Genomic DNA, 19,101 nt, shown 5'->3' with positions numbered 1-19,101 from the left:
TCTGTGATTCACCCCCAAAGTGTGAATTTCCAGCAGCCCCCACCCCACCAGTATGGTTTGGCAGGCCTGGTTTTCGTTTGTGAATGCTCCCAATTGCTTCCCTTCAAGCAAGTGTCACTCCTGAAGTGGAGCAGAAAGAGACGGGCTTCCCTCCCGCCCCATCTCAAGTCTTTTAATAAATGAGTCTCAGAAGCAGGGGGGAAGCTGCCAGAAGGAGGGGAACTCCATGTTCTTCATCTCAAAGCATGAACTATAAAGTGCCGTAATGGAAGGGAAACGAGTTGAGCTCCCCAATCAGCCAAGAAGGGTATAATGTGTTAGTTCCATACCTACCTTCCAGGGTTGTTGTGAGGATAAAAATGGAAAATGGTGGGATCATGTATGCTGCCCTGAGCACCTAGGGCAGAAAGGTAAAAATGTGACAGGCTAGCATGCTGCAAGGATTGCCCCAAGAAATAAAAATGAATAGTTGAAGGCCAAAAGAGCCAGTCACAAAGGAGGGTGCCTGCAATGTCTCTGCATAAATGGGGTAGTTAATTCTACCACTGTAATGGGTGTGATTGGCTAAGCTTGGAGAATTATCCTATCTGTTGCATCTCTGCTTGAGTCTCTGCTGAGGAGAAGGGATCCTTTAAGGCACATGTAAGTCACTTATGCCTAGTCCTTTGGGGTGTGAAAAAATTGCATTCAGGAAAATGTACACCCCATTTTGGAAAAAATGTACGTGAATAAGTCTCTGTAGCAGCAGCGTTCACATGTATATCAATCAATAGACTGACAGGAAGCAATGTTGGTTGGCAGACCTGACAAATTCATACTGCATAAAACACGGGGAAAGAAGCTGATGTAGAAGGCGCCCTGGGACGACCCAGCTCCAGAGGAGGCTGCCTTCTGCGTCTCTGCATGCTGCTCTGGGCTCCCTGGCAAGAGAACGCGCTCCATTCCACACATCCCCTTCAGCTCTAGTTTCATGCCGGGGTTCGAGAGACGCCCGAACCAAGCTCAGGCTCTTCAATCGTCTTGCGTTCGAGCAAGCGGATTCCGGTCCTTTGCGCAGACCCCCGCCCCGGACTCCTCTGCTAGCGGCGGGCCAGCCCGGGGGCGGCGCCGGAGGAGGCGCCGGAGGCGGGTCCAGCCGCCCCAAGAGCCCGGGCTGGTCGGGCGCGCAGAGCGGCGCTGGGCTGCGCTCGGGGCGCGATGGTGGGGCGGCTCAGCTTGCAGGAGGTGCCGGATTTGCCCGACGCCAAGCGGCGCGCCGAGCGGCCGCTCGATAGCCCGGATTCCGGCCTGCCGCCCAGCCCCAGCCCCGCCAACTGGCTGCCCGCGGCCGGCGGCTCCGAGCGGGGACTCGCCAACGGGCTGCCGGAGCCGGAGCCGGAGCCGGCCGGGGCGGCGGCAGCTAGTAAGGCTCCAGACGGGGTGAGTTGGGGCACGTGTAGCCGGGGAAGCGCGACCCGGATTAGCGCGCCGGCCCGCTTATCCTGCAGGGGTGCGCCGGTGGAAGGCTGGCAAATGGCTGGGGAAAGGCTGCCCGGGCCGAGAGCGCGCCTGCCTCGTAGGAACGCCCCCCCCCTCCAGCCCCGCGCTTCTGCCGCGTTTAATGAGGATCTTTAGCGTGGGGATTGCTGACTCCGCACACGTTGGATAACACGCTTTCCATGCACTTTAGCAATCGTTTGGAAGTGGATTTTCTGTTTCACACAAGAAAAATTCAGTTCCAAATGATCTCTAAAGAGGATTGGAAGTGCATTATCCAACATGTGCGGAATCAGCCAAGGTCTCGGGCTGGGCATTGGTCTCGCCTTTACTTTTGGCTGTCCCCTTGACAGGTGCGTGGCAGGCACAGATTCGGCAGGACGGAGCAGCCTTTGGCCAGTGCCCCGTTTGGAATCCTTATGCCACGCAATAGAAAAGAGCCAAGAGTCCAGTAGCACCTATAAGATTAACAAAATTTGTGGTCGGGTATGAGCTTTGGTGAACCGCAGCTCACTTCTTCAGATACAGCTAGAATGTGAGTCCGTCTGTCCTAATATCTTGAAGACTACCACAAATTTAGTTAGCCTTATAGATGCTCCTGGACTCTTGTTCTTTTCTAGTGCTACAGGCAGACTAACACGGCTACGCATCTTGATCTATCTTATGCCGCGCAGGATAATCAGAAAGTAAGTTTATTATTTCTGCAGAACCTCTAAGCACTTCCCGTATATGTGATCCTATGCAACAGCCCTGTAAGGTAGGCCGAAATGACTTCATTGCGGTTAGAGGTGAGGCTGAGAGTCCTTTGCCTACAGCCAGCGAGTGAGCGTATGTGGCAGAGATGGGGTTGGAACCAGGGGCTCAAAAAGTTTGCCCTGCTGAAGTCTTACTCAAGGCTAGTCCTCATGTTGGGCTAGTTACCTCTTGTAGCTATTGTGCGGGATGTTGTTGGGCTACAATGGAAGGGGTTGGCCCATGCAGCTCCCCGTGCTTCAGTGGGACACTCTTTCCCTAAAAAAAAGGTGATTCTTACCTCCACCTTTCTTCTAAGTGTTATCCAGGGTGGGATCAGGAGGCACCTCTGGGTGTCCTTCCGAAAAGACAGCTTGTGACTAAGCATATTGGCATATTTCACACCCACCGCCCAAGAAAAGTGTGTGATCTTGAGGAGGGGGACTGTGAGGCCTTGCTGCATGCCAAATATGCCTGTTTCCATCTTCCCAAATGCTCTCCTGGGATTTGGGGTGTAGCAGCACTTCTGGGCGTCCCTTCCAACAGCTCCTCAGCCCAGTAGTATCCTGTTAGTAGTTACTCATGCTGGCAGTTGTTGTGGCTCGCAGGATCACCTTGGCTGGGTAGCGATTATGCCCCGTCCTACCCTCACATATGCTAGGACAGGAGCCGGAGAGTCTCTTTACACAAGACATCTTACATGGGGACGCTCAAGTGACTTACTTTCTGTGTAATCTTATTCTCAAGATCAAGGGTACCCCGTCCCCCTAGCAGTGCACATGTATCCACAATGGGAGAACAAGTGTAAAATCTTTGACTTGATCCTACTCGTGTAAGATGTCTTGTGTAGAGAGACTCTGAGGTGGGCAGATGGATGGAGAAGCCTGTTAACTGAAGGCCTGGGGCTTTGTCCCATAAATAACGCTGTCCACCATCAGATATACTGTATTTCCTCAAATGCAAGATTAGCGTTTCTTTCCCAGTTATGCCATCAAAACAAGAAGAAAAAGAAGGGAGTCGTCTTACATTTGCATATAAGTTATAGTTATATCCAGCAACATTTTTTTGGTATAAATTTCCCCCCTTTATATTCGGCGTTGTCTTCCTTTTGAGCACATATAGTAGACTGGGGCAGTTTTGAGAGTCTTCTTTTACTTGTTGGCTCTCTTGACTAACTGGTGCCACTCCAGATTAGTCTACAGATTCACTCATTAATACATTAATGAATCTGTAGTAGGTCCCATGGTTTGGATATCAGAGTTCGCAGGTGCAGTCCAAAGGCAGGGGAGAATTCCCCTGTCACTGACACTCGTTATACCCAATCTTAAGGGTAATCAGGTTAGCAGGAACTTCACCCTGTCCGTATCCTCCTATGAAACTCAATGGAGATTAAGAAGAACGGGGCACAAAAATAAATTACTTGTTTGCTTACTCATGTTTAGGGGAAAAGGGATATTTTGCTTTGCAGACCAAATGGCTCTTTGTCCTTTATTCCCCCCCACCCTTCTGGTCCTGAGCTGTTGTCCCAGATCCTACTCCAAATCTTCGGAGTCTGGCAGCTGCTAAAAATACCTTGACCCACATTCATTGGTGACAGTGCCATCAGGGTGTTGGGTGGGGGTCACCAGTCAACACTCCTCGTAGAGTGAGCAATATGGAGCGCAGAGGGGCACAGCTGTGGCTCCTAAGAGCTGTGGCTGTTAAGGATCAGGGCCCCAAGCTAGAGCTTGCCCTTGACATGCAAGGCAACAGGTGGAGGAGATGGCCAGAGGGGGCGGTGGCACGGGTGGGGAAGGGAGCGGCAAGGCAAGCAATGGCTATTGCTAATCCACCAGCTGCTTCATTTATGTGGAGCGGTTCAGGGATGGAATTGCAGGTTTTAGGAGCTGGGTTTAGATGGGCATTAGACAAATGCTCCCCCCCCCCCAAGATATTACTGACTCCTTGGTTGCAGCAAGAACAAAGATTAAAGGTGGCTTCTGTGCAACTTGGAAGACTGGGTCAGATTCAGCGGATGGTGAGGGGGCGGTCTAGAATTTGTTCCAGTCCTCTACCAGGACAGGAGCTGCTGTTGCAGCTCTGTGGTAATTGCATCTGTCCAAAAAGTTAAATCTGAGTTATGCTTCTGTTCGACCGCAATCTCACTTCATGGCTTTCAGCAAATTGCTGGGGGAGTTTTTCAGCCTCAAAAAAAGAAAAGTTTATGATTGACCTTACAGGGTCGGCTGAAGTACGGGTGCATAAAAGAGTATAAAGGACACCATTGAAATTGGTGTCCTTTGGGCCGTTTCAAGCATCCTTTTTGATGGTGTGTACAAGAGGACCAAAGCGTGTCACACGGAGACGTTCTGCAAGCACGTGGGGCTGGCCATAGCGCTTTGAGCATTCGCTCATTTGCAAGTTCAGATTTGCTTCACATAATGTGTGAAATGACTCAACTTCTGAGTAAATATGGCTGCCGGCACCTTTATATTCTCCTGTTGTCACTAACAGGAATAGTGCTTGCAATTGTGATATCATTGAGTACTTTTTAAGCGATATTTATTTATTTATGTCATTTATAGTCTGCCTTTCTCACTGAGACTCAAGGTGGATTACATAGTGTGAGATACAATGTTAAGAACGTTACCATAAACAATGTCATAGGGTAAATGAATACAAGTTTACAAAGACATAGCATTAGCAAGGATCCAGTATGGGGTTGAGGAATTGCTGAAACAGAACATAATCAATTCTAGGACTGACATTAAACAACATAAAGCACAGGTAGGATATAGGAGTACATATTTAAAGCAACAGATAATATGTAAGGCAACGTAGTGGTGAAATCTATGGTTTCTAACTCATTAGCGAAACATCTGGGATCCCTTTCCTACAATACCGCCCTCTTAGCTGAGAAAAAGGCCTTTTTGAATAATTCAGTTTTGCATTGTTTGCGGAAAGCCAGGAGTGTGTGTGGGGGGATCTCCTGACCTCCTCAAGCAGACCGTTCCATAGGGTAGGGGCCACCACAGAGAAAGCCCGTGTACGTGCTGCTGTTGATTTCGCCCCTGTACAGGCTGGCACCTGCAAGAGACCCTGGCTTTGCTTTCATTTCTGCCTTTTCTCCCCGATCCCTGCCCTGGTCCCCTTCATGTTTTCTGTTTCACCCTGGCCAGTATGTTGTCTGCAGTGATCCAGTTGTTCTTTGCTTTTGGGCTTTTGCAGAACTCTTCCTCTCCTAACCCTCCGCCTCCGGGATGCACTTCACGGTTGTGTCTTCTGTCATTTGGTGAAGGAGTGGAGTTTGACCCTTTACCTCCCAAGGATATAAGGTAAATATTGCTGGTGTTTTACAGCTGTGTGTGAAAGACCAATAGGTCTTCCCAAGACAGGATATTTGCTGAAACAACATATTTTGATGGTTTTGCATTGAACTGCAGATTAAAGATTACAAGATGATTCACAAAGATACATCCCACTGACATGAAAACCAATTTCATGAAGGCCTGTCAGGTTGGGAAGGCAGTGGCTCTTGTGTTACCTGAAGTGGTCTCCTTGCATAAATATGATTTTATGGGGGAATTAGCTAGCAAGGAGGACGGCTATACGAGAGGCGGTAACTGGAATCGAATCACCTGTGTCTACTGGGTCCCAATCCCAACAAGCCAAGCGAGTCTGGTGCTTCAAATCAATCAGTAACTTTTATTAAAGAACAGAACTTCATGCACATACACACCAATTACTGGGGGGAAATAACGACACACACAGAGTCCTAGGAAATACAGCCAGAGAGTTGGGTATAGAGCCAGAGGGAGTGATTATATCGACCTATCCTGGAGAAGGGGTCCAGTCTATGGAGGAAGAGAGTAGCTTCGAACGCCAGCATCCTCTGCCAAGAAAGCAAGAAGCTTGGGGAAGTGACCCTAAGGGAGAAGCCAGAAAGCTTGCACGATTTGAATGAGCCCAGAGCCCACCTTTATAGGTAAAATGTGCCCTGAGGTGGAGGAGAGTCCTCCTAGCAGTTAGGACAAAGACTCCAGTGGTTAGTTCCTGGGTTGGATAAAAGGTTTGATGGCTCTGGGCAATGGCTGCCAGGTGTGTGAAAGCAAATGCAAAGTGTGTTCCAGCGCTTGCACAAAGGAATAGTTTTCTGATGAAGTACACCAGAGCTAGGTTAAGTGTTTTTAGGGAGGAGGTGCATTGTGCCAAGAACGACTGTACATGCTTGTGAATGTCATTTGTTTAGCTCCTCAATCATAGACAGGAGATCTCATCACGGGAGGAGAGAAAGGAATGTGCTAAGTGGGGGTGACTCTGTGAGACCTTTATTGCTCTCGGCCTTCTGGAGCTTGAGTGGATAGGGAGACCAGTTGCATCACAATACCTCTGCATTCCAATGAGGCGTTCCTTACATGCCTGGTTCTCCAGGGCGGGATCTGACAACGGCAAGGGCTCGCTGGTGGCTGTGCTGCAGCCATTTTAAACCCCAGAGGCTTGTATACTTTTAATATCATGAGCAGTCATATAAAAACTGCTATTAAAATGGTGGAGGCCGGGCTGACTGCTTACCCTTGGTCATGGTATATGTGTGTCTAGAAACTGATCACCTTGCCAAGCTTACATGGCAGTTAGGTAAGCAGTTGACAAGAGGTGGATCTGCAACCTTTTTCCCCTGGACCTTGGGGCTTGCTAGCTTGTCAGTAACACTGCAGCCATTTGAAAATAAAAGAGAGAATTAGATCTCCGGAGCTACTTTTGAAATTCCCATCAGTTTCCAAGTCCCCGACAATAGCCCTGCAGAGAAGATGAGCACATCAAGTACCAATCCATATGCAAAAGAACCTCCTCAGGATACAGTGAAGCCTCCCGCCATTAGCATTCCACGCCCTGGGAAACTCTTACAGGATGACTCAGCCCAAACCCACCCCTCCTGAGTAGATACAAATGACCTACATCTTTTCCACACTGTGACACTGAGAGATCTCTGTCTTTCGGTGCTACACCTCTGAAGATGCCAGTCACAGCTGCTGGCGAAACATCAGGAACTACAATGCCAAGACCACGGCGATACAGCCCAGAAAATCCACAACAACCATCAGTTAATTACCTGGTGGGAAGCAGACCTTAGAGACCAACTAGATTTCCAGGGTGTGAGCTTTTGAGAGTCACACAAAGGGAGCTTTAGCTCTCGAAAGCTCACACCCTGGAAATCTAGTTGGTCTCTAAGGAGCTACTGGATGCAAATTCAAAATTCTGTTTGGCATTTGTAATTAATCACACAGTTTGTATAAAACTGATGGTTCCAACCCAAGATTCTGTGCTTTTCTAGTACGTCTTTATTCCATCCTGCTTCCACGGAGCTCAGAGTGGCACAATGTTTCTCTCTTTCTCATGATATTCTCACAACAATACTGTGAGGTTGGATTCGCCTGAAAGAGTGCAACTGGCCCAAGGTCACCCAGAAAGCTTTTGCACGGCAGAGTGAGAATTGAAGCAGGGACCTGGATAATCTGGCCCTCTTAACCACCATACCGGCTGTCAGTTATCAAGATTCAGTGGCACGCTTTGCTTGGAGTAACTGTGTAGGATTGCTCCGGAAACCTCAGTATTTCCCACTCATCTTCTCAGTGCCCAGAGAATTGGGGAGCACATAACAATAGGGATCCGAGTACCTCTCCCGTGTGAATAGAAACATCGACAAGTTACAACGCTGCCTATTAAAACATTGATACAGTTGTGTGTCCAGCAGTCAGCGAAAAGAGGCTGAAATGCACATAAGCCTGGTGGTAAAGAAGGAAAACTGTTTCCTGTCGCAGGCTGAAGAGGAAATGGGTTTTAAGTTACAGATTCAAGTCGGTATTTAAAACAGACTTCTGTGTTGTAAAAAAGTAGATTGGTTATTGGGGGTGGTAGGAAGCATTCAAATTTAAACTGTAGGTTGAATAAACATCTGGTGAGCTGGGACATTGCAAGGTCGTTAACTCTGCTTTGTAGGAGTAAGTTGAAGGTGAGATAGAATCGTAGGGCTGGGACTGAACAGATTAAATTAATCATTCGGTTAAGCAGGTCTTTTTTCTGGGAAAAGAGGTGGTGGAACTTAGGACCGCACAATGACGTCACTTTGGGTCAGCTGGAACAAGGGGGGAGTTTTTTAAAGTTTAAATCACCCTCAATGAAAAATGTCACATGGCTGGTGGTCCCGCCCCCTGATCTCCAGACAGAGGAGAGTTTAGATTGCCCTCCGCGCCACATGGCGTGGAAGGCAATCTAAACTCCCCTCTGTCTGGAGATCAGGGGGCAGGACCACCAGCCATGTGACCATTTTCAAGAGGTGCCGGAACTCTGTTCCACTGCGTTCCAGTTGAAAAAAAGCCCTGCAGTTAAGCAACATTCGTGAAAGATGTAGGAGAAATGTTTTGAGTAATTATGTAGTTTGAAGCCTTTAGCAATAAAAGATGCTAACCATCTTGCTACCTGCCTCTTATCATCCCCAAACAGGTACACCTCTTCGGTGAAATACGATTCGGAGAAGCACTTCATTAATAATGTTCATATGCCGATGGGGCTTGGGATGTCCTCTTGCAGCCAGACGGTCATCTGTGTTCCTGACAGCACATGGCGAAGCTACAAAGCTGAGCTGCACTTCGAGCCTCGCCCCAAACCCAGGCATTTCGCCAGCACCACCATTGTCTACCCCAAGCACACCAAGACTGTGTACACCACCACACTGGATTACAATTGCAAGAAGGTCGTGCGGCGGTTTTTGTCCAGCGTGGAGTTGGAGTCCACGGAGCGCTCTGGCAGGGATTACAACCTTGATGATTCCTGACTGTTCTCTTTAGCCATCTATTTCCATGGTCTCATTCTAGATGAAAAGGAGTGGCAGCTTTTGACTGTTTTGCCACTTGAATGAATTTCATCTGTAGCTACCTCTGCCCCGGTGCGTACCTTCAGCTGGAACAATCCTGTTGGCCTGCACTAATTCTTGTTCATAGGAATGTAATTTTTTTCCCCTCAAGGAAAAAGTTTCCTTTTTGATGCTACAGTTCTTATCACAGTTTTGCCTCATATGTGATGGAAAATAAGGAAATCTTCTCAAGAAGAAAATTAATTTGCTTTCACCGCCTGGGACATGGGATAGCAGCCTTTCGCTGAAAAACAAACCTTGAATTGACTTTGAAGTGGGGAAACCTTGATGGTTGTCTTGGCATTAAAGATTTTTTTGTTGTTGGAAAAAACTCTTCTGCTTAGAATATCCAAAGCCATAATTTATTTTTACTTGTCACATAACTTCACTCACTATGTAAAAGTATAAAACTCTTAAGTTTGCTGGGGCAGGCTAATCAGGGGACAGACCAGTTTTTGATGGATGTCGTTCTTTTAAATTTTTCCAGAAATAAGCTTTACACCTTCGTTTGTTTGTTCTTCCCATTTGCTTGGTTCTTTGAAAAATTAATTTTGATTAGACAGCCGTTTCAAGTAGTTTTGCATTAACCTGATACGCCTTACTCTTTATCTGTCTCCTTGCCTAGTTATTATACAGGATTTTCTCCTTTTCAGTTAATTTACTGATCTTTTGCCCAACTGTTTGCTGTGGTTCAGTGTACCAGAGGTTTTGTGTAGCCAGTTTTTATAAAACTAAAAATGATCGTGGGAACATCAGGATTCAGGAATGCTTTTTAAAAATGCACAATTTTGTGGACATAGCTCTTCAAAATTGCCATAACTATTTGCAGTAGCACTTTAAACACTGAGAGCAAAGGTGGGAGAATGTTAGACAGTCTCCTCTTTGACCAAAGGGGAAAAGTTAAATACGTGTTCTATAAACATTGCTGAAAAATAGGAGTGAGTTGTGGGAAAGTGTTCTAGGGGAGTGAATAGAATTCAGTTTAGGCGAGAGGTTAATGTAGGATTCTAGCTATGATGATGTGGGTGGAACACCCACAGGTGGGCTTCAGTTAAGTTGCTTCTTGCAAGTGGTAAGTGTTGAGAGGTATTTTATGGTTTCCTCTGCAGAGCCCCAAGGGGGAGGTCAAAGTTGTTGCATGATGAGAAAGGAAAATTATTTTAACTATTTGCTATCATCTCTAATTTTTGTTTTTGCTCCACCATATGGAGTGGGTTATACACACCTTTTCACCATCACCAAGCGAGTCTTGAACTGCTATTTCTACAGCCAAAACAGTACTAGTTTCTGGAAGCCATGAGTACAACTTGCAAAAAAGCTTCCATATTTTCTCCAATGCATGGTGCAAACGAATTGCTCGCTGACTGCAGAGAGTTTGATGAGTTACCTGTGGTTTTTGGACCAGAGCAAAAGCATTTTTTGGAACTATCCTGTATTTCACTGAGTTGGGAGGAAAAATTCTTTGCCACAAGGCATGTCATTCCTTGAAGAATGGCTTTTTAAGGGGTTACCAGAGATTTAACAGTCTGATTGTGTCCTTTCTTCTTGGAATCCAGCAGTTCTTGGGAAATGCTTAGAATGGAAGCGCTACACAAACACTTGTGGTACAGTGAATCATGTGGATATATGAAATTGTCTTATACCAAGTCAGAGCATTAGTCCATCTAGCTCAGTTTTGTCTGCTCTTGGCAGCAGTTCTCCAGTGTCTGTGGTATAGAAAGGTCTTCCCCAGCATCTACTACCTGAGGCCCTTAAGTGGGGTATGGCAATTGAATCTGGGATATCTGTTGTGCAAGGTGGTGCCAAAGCCTCTCCCAAGGGTTCCTTTTTAAAAAATAATATACAAAAGTTGCTTGGGAAATTGATGTGGGAGACAAGCGACCGCATTTCCCTAGCAGCTATAACATGCAGTGTGTGAGAATAGCAAAAGCATTATATGAAAGAGCCATAGGTTACATGATAGAGGTGCAACCAAGAGAGCGCATCTGTATTCCTGACTACCAAAGGGTTGTCTCAGATAAGAGTGTAGCTTTCACTGACCAGGAGTTAGAACTTCTTCACTCAGGCAGTTCCCATTTTGTTACCAAAGAAAGAAAAAGGGGAGTGCAAGATGTCCAGTATGAAGCAAGAATTTTCCTATGCGAGAGCAGTAAAGCATACATACAGGCCCTGTGTGTGGAATATGTTCAGGTTTCAAAGTCTTTGTGTTTTCTGCCTGCAAAACTTGAATGGGGGGGAGTTTGTTGAAGAATTGTTGATCCATTAAGAAAACATTGTGCTGAGTAATATTTTTAGAAGGAAGAATTTGCAGGATTTTAACCCTTTGGTCTAGTATTAAGTTTGTAATAGTAACACGTCACTATAGCAAGGTCTGGGCCAGTGCTCAAACTGTGCTTTTGTGTGGATTATCTTGCAGATATTTGAATGATCTCCAGCTGCTTCTGGGTGATACTTTAGCTTGCAAGAAATCAGTAGAGAACTTATTAAATAGAAGGGCTTCCCGGAATCACCTGGTTGGCCATTGCCGGAAACAAGAGGTTGAACTAGACCAGTGGTGATCAGATCCAGGTGTTCTTAAAGGGACGTCGGCCATGCTGTAATAGACACCTTGGGTCTGTTTCACCTGTAACTTCCTTTGACATCTGAAGTTGCCTCTACAACTGTTGACATGTTTCTTGGCATCACAGAAATGGAGATATTATTCTGCGATAGATAGAACATAGGATTCTTCTGGGCTTGCTTTTCTGGAAACTCACTAATAAAAGCCTCATACTTTCAAAAACCATCCTAGCCTTTGGTTCTATCAGTAGATTAACATGGTTGGTCTTAAATATTATCTTTTTAAATGAAAAAGTGTTTTAAAATGGCGTCAATACACGACAAAAAAAAGTTAACTTATATTGCTGCGTTCTTGGGAACACCTGGTCACCACTTTATGTAGATTCTGTGATGTAATTTCTACCACCCATGTTACTTTTAAATTTGCTTTAATTTTCTCTTTTTTAAAACTAGCAATAAATGGTCCATAATTCTGAAGAAGTGTTTTGTAGTCATTTATGCTTGTTGGTTGGCATGATGAATGCCTAGGTTGTCTCTCCCACTCTGTTGGTTGAGTGTGGGTGTAGATTACTGGCAAAGGAATAAACATATAAGAAACTGCGAACTGTGCTCATTTATCTTGTAAGTAAGTATTTTTTATGTATTAGGTTTTACTGTATTCTCTGCCAAATTTCTGGACAAGCTACTTTATATATAAAATAGGATATGAGCAGGGCTTTTTTTCAGCAGGAACACAGTGGAACAGAGTTCCGGAACTTCTTGAAAATGGTCACATGGCTGGTGGCCCCACCCCGATCTCCAGACAGAGGGGAGTTGAGATTGCCTTCTGTGCCGAGGGCAATCTCAACTCCCCTCTGTCTGGAGATCAGGGGGCGGGGCCACCAGCCATGTGACCGTTTTCTCCGAGGGCAACCCACTGAGTTTCACCACCTCTTTTCCCAGGAAAAAAGCCCTGGATATGAGCATATGGTAAAAGCTATCCGATTTATGATTTAGGAAGGGTTTTTTTTTAAGGATAGCCTAGTATTTTTGTGTACCAGTCTTTCTTGGAATTGCTTTGTTCTGAGGGCCCTGGTTCTGCTGTTTTCATACTAATATATTGCTGCTTGCTAACGTACAAGAAAAAAATTGAAAGTGAAGACACTGGAAACTAACCACTAATTCAACACTGAAAATGTCCTTATAGTTGTAGACTTTTCAGGGAGACGTTTGTGCTCAGAAGAGCCAACCAATGTGTAGCAGTTCGCGTGTTGAACTGAGATGGGAGAGACCTACCCTTGGTTCCTCTCGGCCATGAAACCCACGGGGTGACCCTAGATCAACCACACTGTCTGTCCACTTCGTATCTTTCTCTTTATGGCTCAGAGTTTGAAGATTATAAGCCCCACTTATCACAAGATGGTAACACAGTAAACAAAACAGTAAAATGAAGGCAAATTACTGCTGCATCAAATGAGGCCGGTCCAAATCAAAGTGTAGCATGCTTAAGAGACAAGAGCGGCACATCAATTGCTTCTGTTTACTCCATCATCTTAACCAGAAGGGTGTGACAAGAATAAATAGTTCTCAGCACCCCAGTTGGTTGTAATGGAAAGTTTGCTAGAAGCGGAATGAACTGTACAAAGGGAAACCCCACCGCAATAAGACGACGTCAAATAATAATTAACGTACTTTATAAGTGCTTACTGAAAGTGCTAGGTGCAAAATTCACAATATACTAATGGTTGTTAACAGAAATAAAGTGCCAAACATTTCATGATATCCATTTTCAATGTAACAGTAACAAAGTACAAAACATTTCATTCACTACTCTGTTTCCGATGATTACATATAGGTAAACTCATTATAGTCCATAAATCATTGTAATGTAATGTATTTTTGTTTCTTGTTTCTTTTCAGATGATCTTGATAGGCTGTTGGAACAGTTCAGAGAGACACCCTCAAGGACTTTTCATATCCACAGAAAATGGATATTACGAAATGTTTGGTACTTTATTCCTGTTATGTGAATTTTGCACCTAGCACTTTCAGTAAGCACTTACAAAGTACGTTACATTGTTATTTGACGTCAGTCTTATTGCAGAGGGGTTTCCCTTTGTACTGTAGATTTACCACAATACTCTATTTCTATTAGAAGCTGAATGAAAGCAATTTTGATCAGCACCATTCAGTGGGGCTTATAGGAAAGTTGTCTCAGGATGGCACCCCCATACTCGAAGGGAGCACCCACTGCACTCTCTTAAACAACAGCATGGGGAAATAGAATATCAGCTGGGCCGATTCCGCACGGCTTACCTGAAGCCAGGACGTTGTGGAACATGCCGGCAAAAGATTGCAACATCGCGTAAAACTCATGCGAGAAAACGCAATCTTTCGCGGTTTTGCTGGCATGTTCTGCAACGTCCCGGCTTCAGGTAAGCCGTGCAGAATCGTTACTTAGTGACAAAGCAAAGTGGACCAACCGTGGTTTTATACTGATTTTGTATCACAAACAGCACAGAAGAGAAGTATTGTTCTGGTGCTGGAGGCTTGAATGCATGTTTTAAAAAGGAAAGTATGCCTCACTCAAAAGTTTACCCTAATCTCGATGGCCCAGACTAGCCTGATCTTGGAAGCTGAGAAGGGTTGGACGCACATAGTACTTGGATGAGAGACCACCAAGCAATGGCAAACCACCGCTGTTCCTCTCTGGCCTTGAAAACCCCTTGGGGGTCACTATAAATCAGCTGCAACTTGACTGCACTTCCCATCCCTATGCCCTACTCAGTACTTTCAGTGTAGGTATATTTGAATAAAGCCATATGTTTAAGTTGCATCCAGGATGCAACAAATTCTCATATTTGTAACACTGAAGACTCCCGAGAGGTTTTTTCGTTTAACATTTATGGAAGGGGAAAGTTAGGTGGATGTTATCAAACTCTTTATTATCTAACCATCAATGCAGGGTTTGCAAAATTTAAAAATAATAGTATGTAGGTTTGGGATAATTGATAAAAGAATTCATAATTTCATGAACTTTGAAGAAACAATTAACCTAGCTGGGAATTAAACTCTTGTCTTAGCTTTAAAGAAGAGAAAGGGAGAAGAAGCCAAATGAGAGGGGTTGAAAAGATTTACACAGTTTCCTGAGAAATAATTGGAACTCGCGCAGCTTGCCTCTTCGATGCTTTGGTTATGTCTTAGAATTCTGTGAAGTGGCAAGTTCTGTCTTACCGAACAAGTGGTCACTGTTCAGATGGGCAAATTTACAAAGTTGTGGCAGATGCTTGAGTGTGAGGGACGGCTCTGGAGGCAGGCTTTGCTGGATGTATGCGCCATAGCGTTTCCTTCTGTTCAGTCGATACTGCCAGAGTCTCTCCTCTTCTGCCGCTGGATCGTCCAGAATTCCGTTCCATCGAAGACTCTCGTTAGACTGATCAGAGTTGCCTTCGGTCAACAACAAGAAGTTGGATGTGGAGGAGGAGAGCTGACGTGCTGTCCTGCCTGCAGTGTCTTTTGAAGCATCATCTTCTGTTGTCCTGTTGCTGCATAGATGGAGCAGTTCAGGCGAGGACAGAAACACAGGCTGCTTTTTGCTTTTGCCAGGTTGCTTTTCTGCTGTGGAAAAATGGTATTGGAGAGTGCACCTGAGCAATTTAAAATAGCATGGTAGGGGTGGGGTTGGGTTAAAACTAAGCGTATTAAAATACTTGTGTAGGGAAGATGCGTTAAGAGCTTTTTAACAGTATCAGCTGGGCTATCTAAAGGAATGTTAGCAATGGGACAAAATATCTGAACATTCTTATAGAACCACTCAGTTTCTCCAGCCCAGAATGTTTCCACATCTTACTGCTGGAGAAACTTGATGGCACCTAATGAATGTCTAGTGCCCCCTACTGTTTTGACAAGAGGTCCGCACATGCTTGAAATGACACTCTTCCTTCTCACATTATTATTACTCAACTGCCTAGCCTCTGAGTCCAGTTTAATGAACTATCTTTTCCACCATCACCTCTTCTGCTGAGGAAGGATAGTTAAAAAAAACCCCAAATACTCGGGATCACTTGCAACTGCTATAAACAAAGCACATTTAAGTTATGATTTAACAAATGGTCTGCTCACCCTCCTGAACAAAAGTATAGCAGGGAATTCTGTGAAGGTGGTGAATTGCTGTAATGGCTACAGGCTTTGCAGATTACCTACCGTCTTCCTGCCTAGACTTCTTTTTCTTCTTCTTTGTTTTCTTCTTACCCAAGGTTTGTTGTGCGGGTGGGGGTTCCTTTCCTTGTGGCTTGCTGACCTTGCCCCCCGCTGCATAAGGTAATGGGTCTAGCCAACATGTCTCCATCCTCCCAGCAGTCTTCTGCTCCTGCTGGTGCTGCTGCTGCCAAGGCCGAGCCTGAAATACAGGACAACAGATGAGGCGGAGTCTGGATTCTCCTGCATGAAAAAGTGGCACGAAATTTGATCACCTCGGAAGAATCCTGAGAAGTAGAGCATGAAGATGATGCTGAGAATCCTGTCAGAGATGCCTATGAAATGTCTGTCAATCCTTTACTTCATAACACTCCCTGTTTGCATGAATTTGACTTTTCCCCCTCTGCCTCCCCCACCCATTGTGTTTGGGGTACCTTCAAGTCATAACTGACATATAGCAACCTCTGGTGGGGTTTTCATGGCATGAGCCTATCAAAGGTGGTTTACCATTGCCTGCCTCTGCAACCCTGGTCTTTGTTGGAGGTCTCCCATCCAACTACTAACCAAGGCCAAACCTGCTTAGCTTCTGAGATCTGATGAGATCAGGCTCACTTGGGCTATCCAGGTCAGAGCCCCCCCATTAATCCCGTTTTCCTCTTGGTATCCCTTCCTTTCCCTAGTGCTTCTCCCCTACCACCCCAGCCCCCATACATGAATTGTCCTGTTACCTCAGTAACTTTCCTCCCACATATTACTCCCTTTCAGTATCTCTGCCTTCTGTTGTCCAGTCATGAAACCTTGTATCAATTATCCCCTTTCCCTTCAGTTATCTGCCGCACTCCCGGAGTTGTCATTCCTGCCCTGAGGAGATACCTCACAAGAGTTGCTTCATCCTTAAAATGGAGGGCTTCTCGATCCCCCTTATATTGCTCTTCTTCCCCGCCCCCAAACCCTCCCATAAAGGGCTTTCACCTCGGTCTCACTCTCCTCATTACCCCTTCCCCAATATTAAACTCCCCTCAATATCCCATTCCTCAAGTACTCTTCAAAAATCACATGCCCCACGAATTTCTCTCCTCTCGCTAACCTATCCACTCCCAACAACCCTGCTTCTTTTTATTCCCTCTCCTCCCACCCAAGAAAAGCTGCACTTAAGGTTGCTAATAACATGGAGAAAAACCTCCACCTAGGTTAGCCAACCTCTAGGCACAGCCTGGAGACCTCCGGGAATTACAACTGGTCTCCAGACTGTGAAAGATCGGTTCCCCAGGAGGAAATGCATGCTTTGGAGGGGGGCACTGCATTAAACCCTGCTGAGGTCACTCCTCTCCAAAAACCACACCCTCTCCAGACTCCACCTCCAAATCTCCAGGGAATTCCCAACCTGCAGATGGCAACCCTAAATTTCTCCACCTTTAATAGAGGTTTAACATGGGGGATGGGACAGCTGAAGCTCTTCAAGGTATGGAAGTAAATAATATTCGCTGCTAAATCGGCCTTGAATCTCAGTGAGAAAGGTGGACTATAACTTAAGTAAATGAATAAATAAATAACCGCTGCCCTCCTATTAAGACTTATGATGGGGGAAAGAAATGTTTTTCTTCAAGGCAGCTGGCAACCAGAGTTGCCCTGGTTGCCAGCCTCCAGGTGGTGGCTGGAGATCTCCCAGAATTACAACGGATCTCCAGGCCATAGAGATCAGTTCCCCTGAAGAAAATGGCTGCTTTGGAGGGTGAACACTATGGCATTGTACCTTGCTGTGGTCCACCCCTTCCCCAAACCCCACCCTCGCCAGGCACCATCCCCCAAATCTCCAGGGAATTCCCAACCCCTGGAAATGGCAACCCTAATTCTCCACCTTTAATAGAGGTTTAATATGGGGGAAAGGACAGTTGAAGCTGTTCAAGGCATGGAATAATATTCGCTGCTAAATAACCGCCACCCTCCTATTTAGACTTATGAAGGGGGGAAAGACATTCCCCCCCCCTCAAGGCAGTTGGCAACCAGAGTTGCACTGTTTGTCAGCCACCAAGTGGTGGCTGGAGTAGGGTTGCCAGCTCCAAGTTGGGAAATTCCTGGAGATCTGCGGGGTGAAACCTGGACAAACCTGGAGAAAGTGGGGTTTGGAGAGGGAAAGGACCTTGGCATGGCATAATTCCATAGAGTCCCTCCCCTAAAGCAGCCATTTTCTCCAGGTGAACTGATCTCTGTGACCTGGAGACCAGTTGTCATTCCTGGAGATCTCCAGCCACTACCTGGAGGCTGACAACCCTAGGCTGGGGATCTCCTGGAATGACAACTGATCTCCAGGAGAAATGGCTGGTTTGGAGGTTGGAGGATGGCCTTATACCCTGCTGAGGTCCCTCCCTCCCCAAACCCCACTCTCTCCAGCCTCCACCCCTTAAATGTCCAGGAATGTCCCAACCTGGAGCTGGTAACCCTGCCTTTTCCCTCTGGAAGCCCTCCCCTGAGATACCTCTTCACTGACTGCTTTCCTTCTCCCACCCCCTCCAGTTAACCCCCCACCAGTGCCCCATTTTTCACCCTTTCTTAAGAATAAATCGCCCCCTTCTCCCCCTTGCCCCTTGTCAATCACCCCTCTGCCCCGCCTACTCCAAACGGATTACAGGGACTGTGAGGTGGGGGCGGGGACCCCCTCCTGCCGAGCCAGCTGCTGCCCTCCAGGGACCGAGACCTTCCGCCAGCTCCAGAGCTCCGCCCCGCTCAGGACGCGTCTCCCAGGCAACGTCGCAGCCGGCCTTTGGGTACTTGAACCGACCAGTTCCATCCGCGCAGCTGTTTGGGGACAAAGTAGTTCCCCTCCCCTCACACTGTTGTGATTGGGAATACAGTCCAAAAATCCCCCCCTCACAAACCCTTCTACAATTTAAGATACCAGCGCTAAACTTTATACCACCTTTCCATACCACCTCTTTCTAGGGTTGCCAACTGACCAGAAGTAAGCCGGTTTGGCCTCCTCTGCTGTTCCCATTTGGTCCAAAAGAAAAAGAGGATCACAGTATCAGAAACAGTATAAAGAGAATAGCTGTGAAAACGAACTCGATACCAAATAAAAATACAAGTACACCTGAAACAATACAGTTAAGCTATTATTTAGTCTGTATATCGTGTTTAAGCATTTATTTAGTCTATGTGTCTTATTTGAGGAGCAAGAAACTATATTTCATAACCTGAGGCAAGACTGGCCACTTGTAATCATTAGCGAATGCGGTATGTCGGATGTACAGTAGAGGAATCTCAAAACTCTT

At 46.0% G+C, this 19,101-nt stretch overlaps 2 protein-coding genes across 2 annotated transcripts; one reads left to right on the top strand and one right to left on the bottom strand.

The window, feature by feature from the left end:
- Positions 1-1,187: 1,187 nt before the first annotated feature.
- On the top strand, positions 1,188-12,135 carry RFLNB (refilin B). The gene is made up of 3 exons (XM_055002039.1): positions 1,188-1,419; positions 5,416-5,522; positions 8,689-12,135. Exons 1-3 carry the CDS (start codon positions 1,198-1,200, stop codon positions 9,017-9,019), a joined length of 660 nt encoding a protein of 219 aa, XP_054858014.1. The 5' UTR covers positions 1,188-1,197; the 3' UTR covers positions 9,020-12,135.
- A 2,468-nt stretch (positions 12,136-14,603) lies between these two features.
- LIAT1 (ligand of ATE1) lies at positions 14,604-18,482 on the bottom strand. The gene is made up of 3 exons (XM_055001939.1): positions 18,460-18,482; positions 15,839-16,034; positions 14,604-15,253 (listed from the first exon to the last, which is right to left on the bottom strand). The coding sequence occupies exons 2-3, from the start codon at positions 15,981-15,983 to the stop codon at positions 14,829-14,831; spliced, it is 570 nt and encodes a 189-aa protein (XP_054857914.1). The 5' UTR covers positions 15,984-16,034; positions 18,460-18,482; the 3' UTR covers positions 14,604-14,828.
- Between the last annotated feature and the right edge of the window lie 619 nt (positions 18,483-19,101).

Source organism: Eublepharis macularius, chromosome 17 (genome assembly GCF_028583425.1).
Source record: "Eublepharis macularius isolate TG4126 chromosome 17, MPM_Emac_v1.0, whole genome shotgun sequence".
Lineage (NCBI taxonomy): Eukaryota > Metazoa > Chordata > Lepidosauria > Squamata > Eublepharidae > Eublepharis > Eublepharis macularius.
The sequence above is the reverse complement of the archived record's forward strand: the minus strand, read 5'-3'. Positions and strand labels throughout refer to the sequence as shown.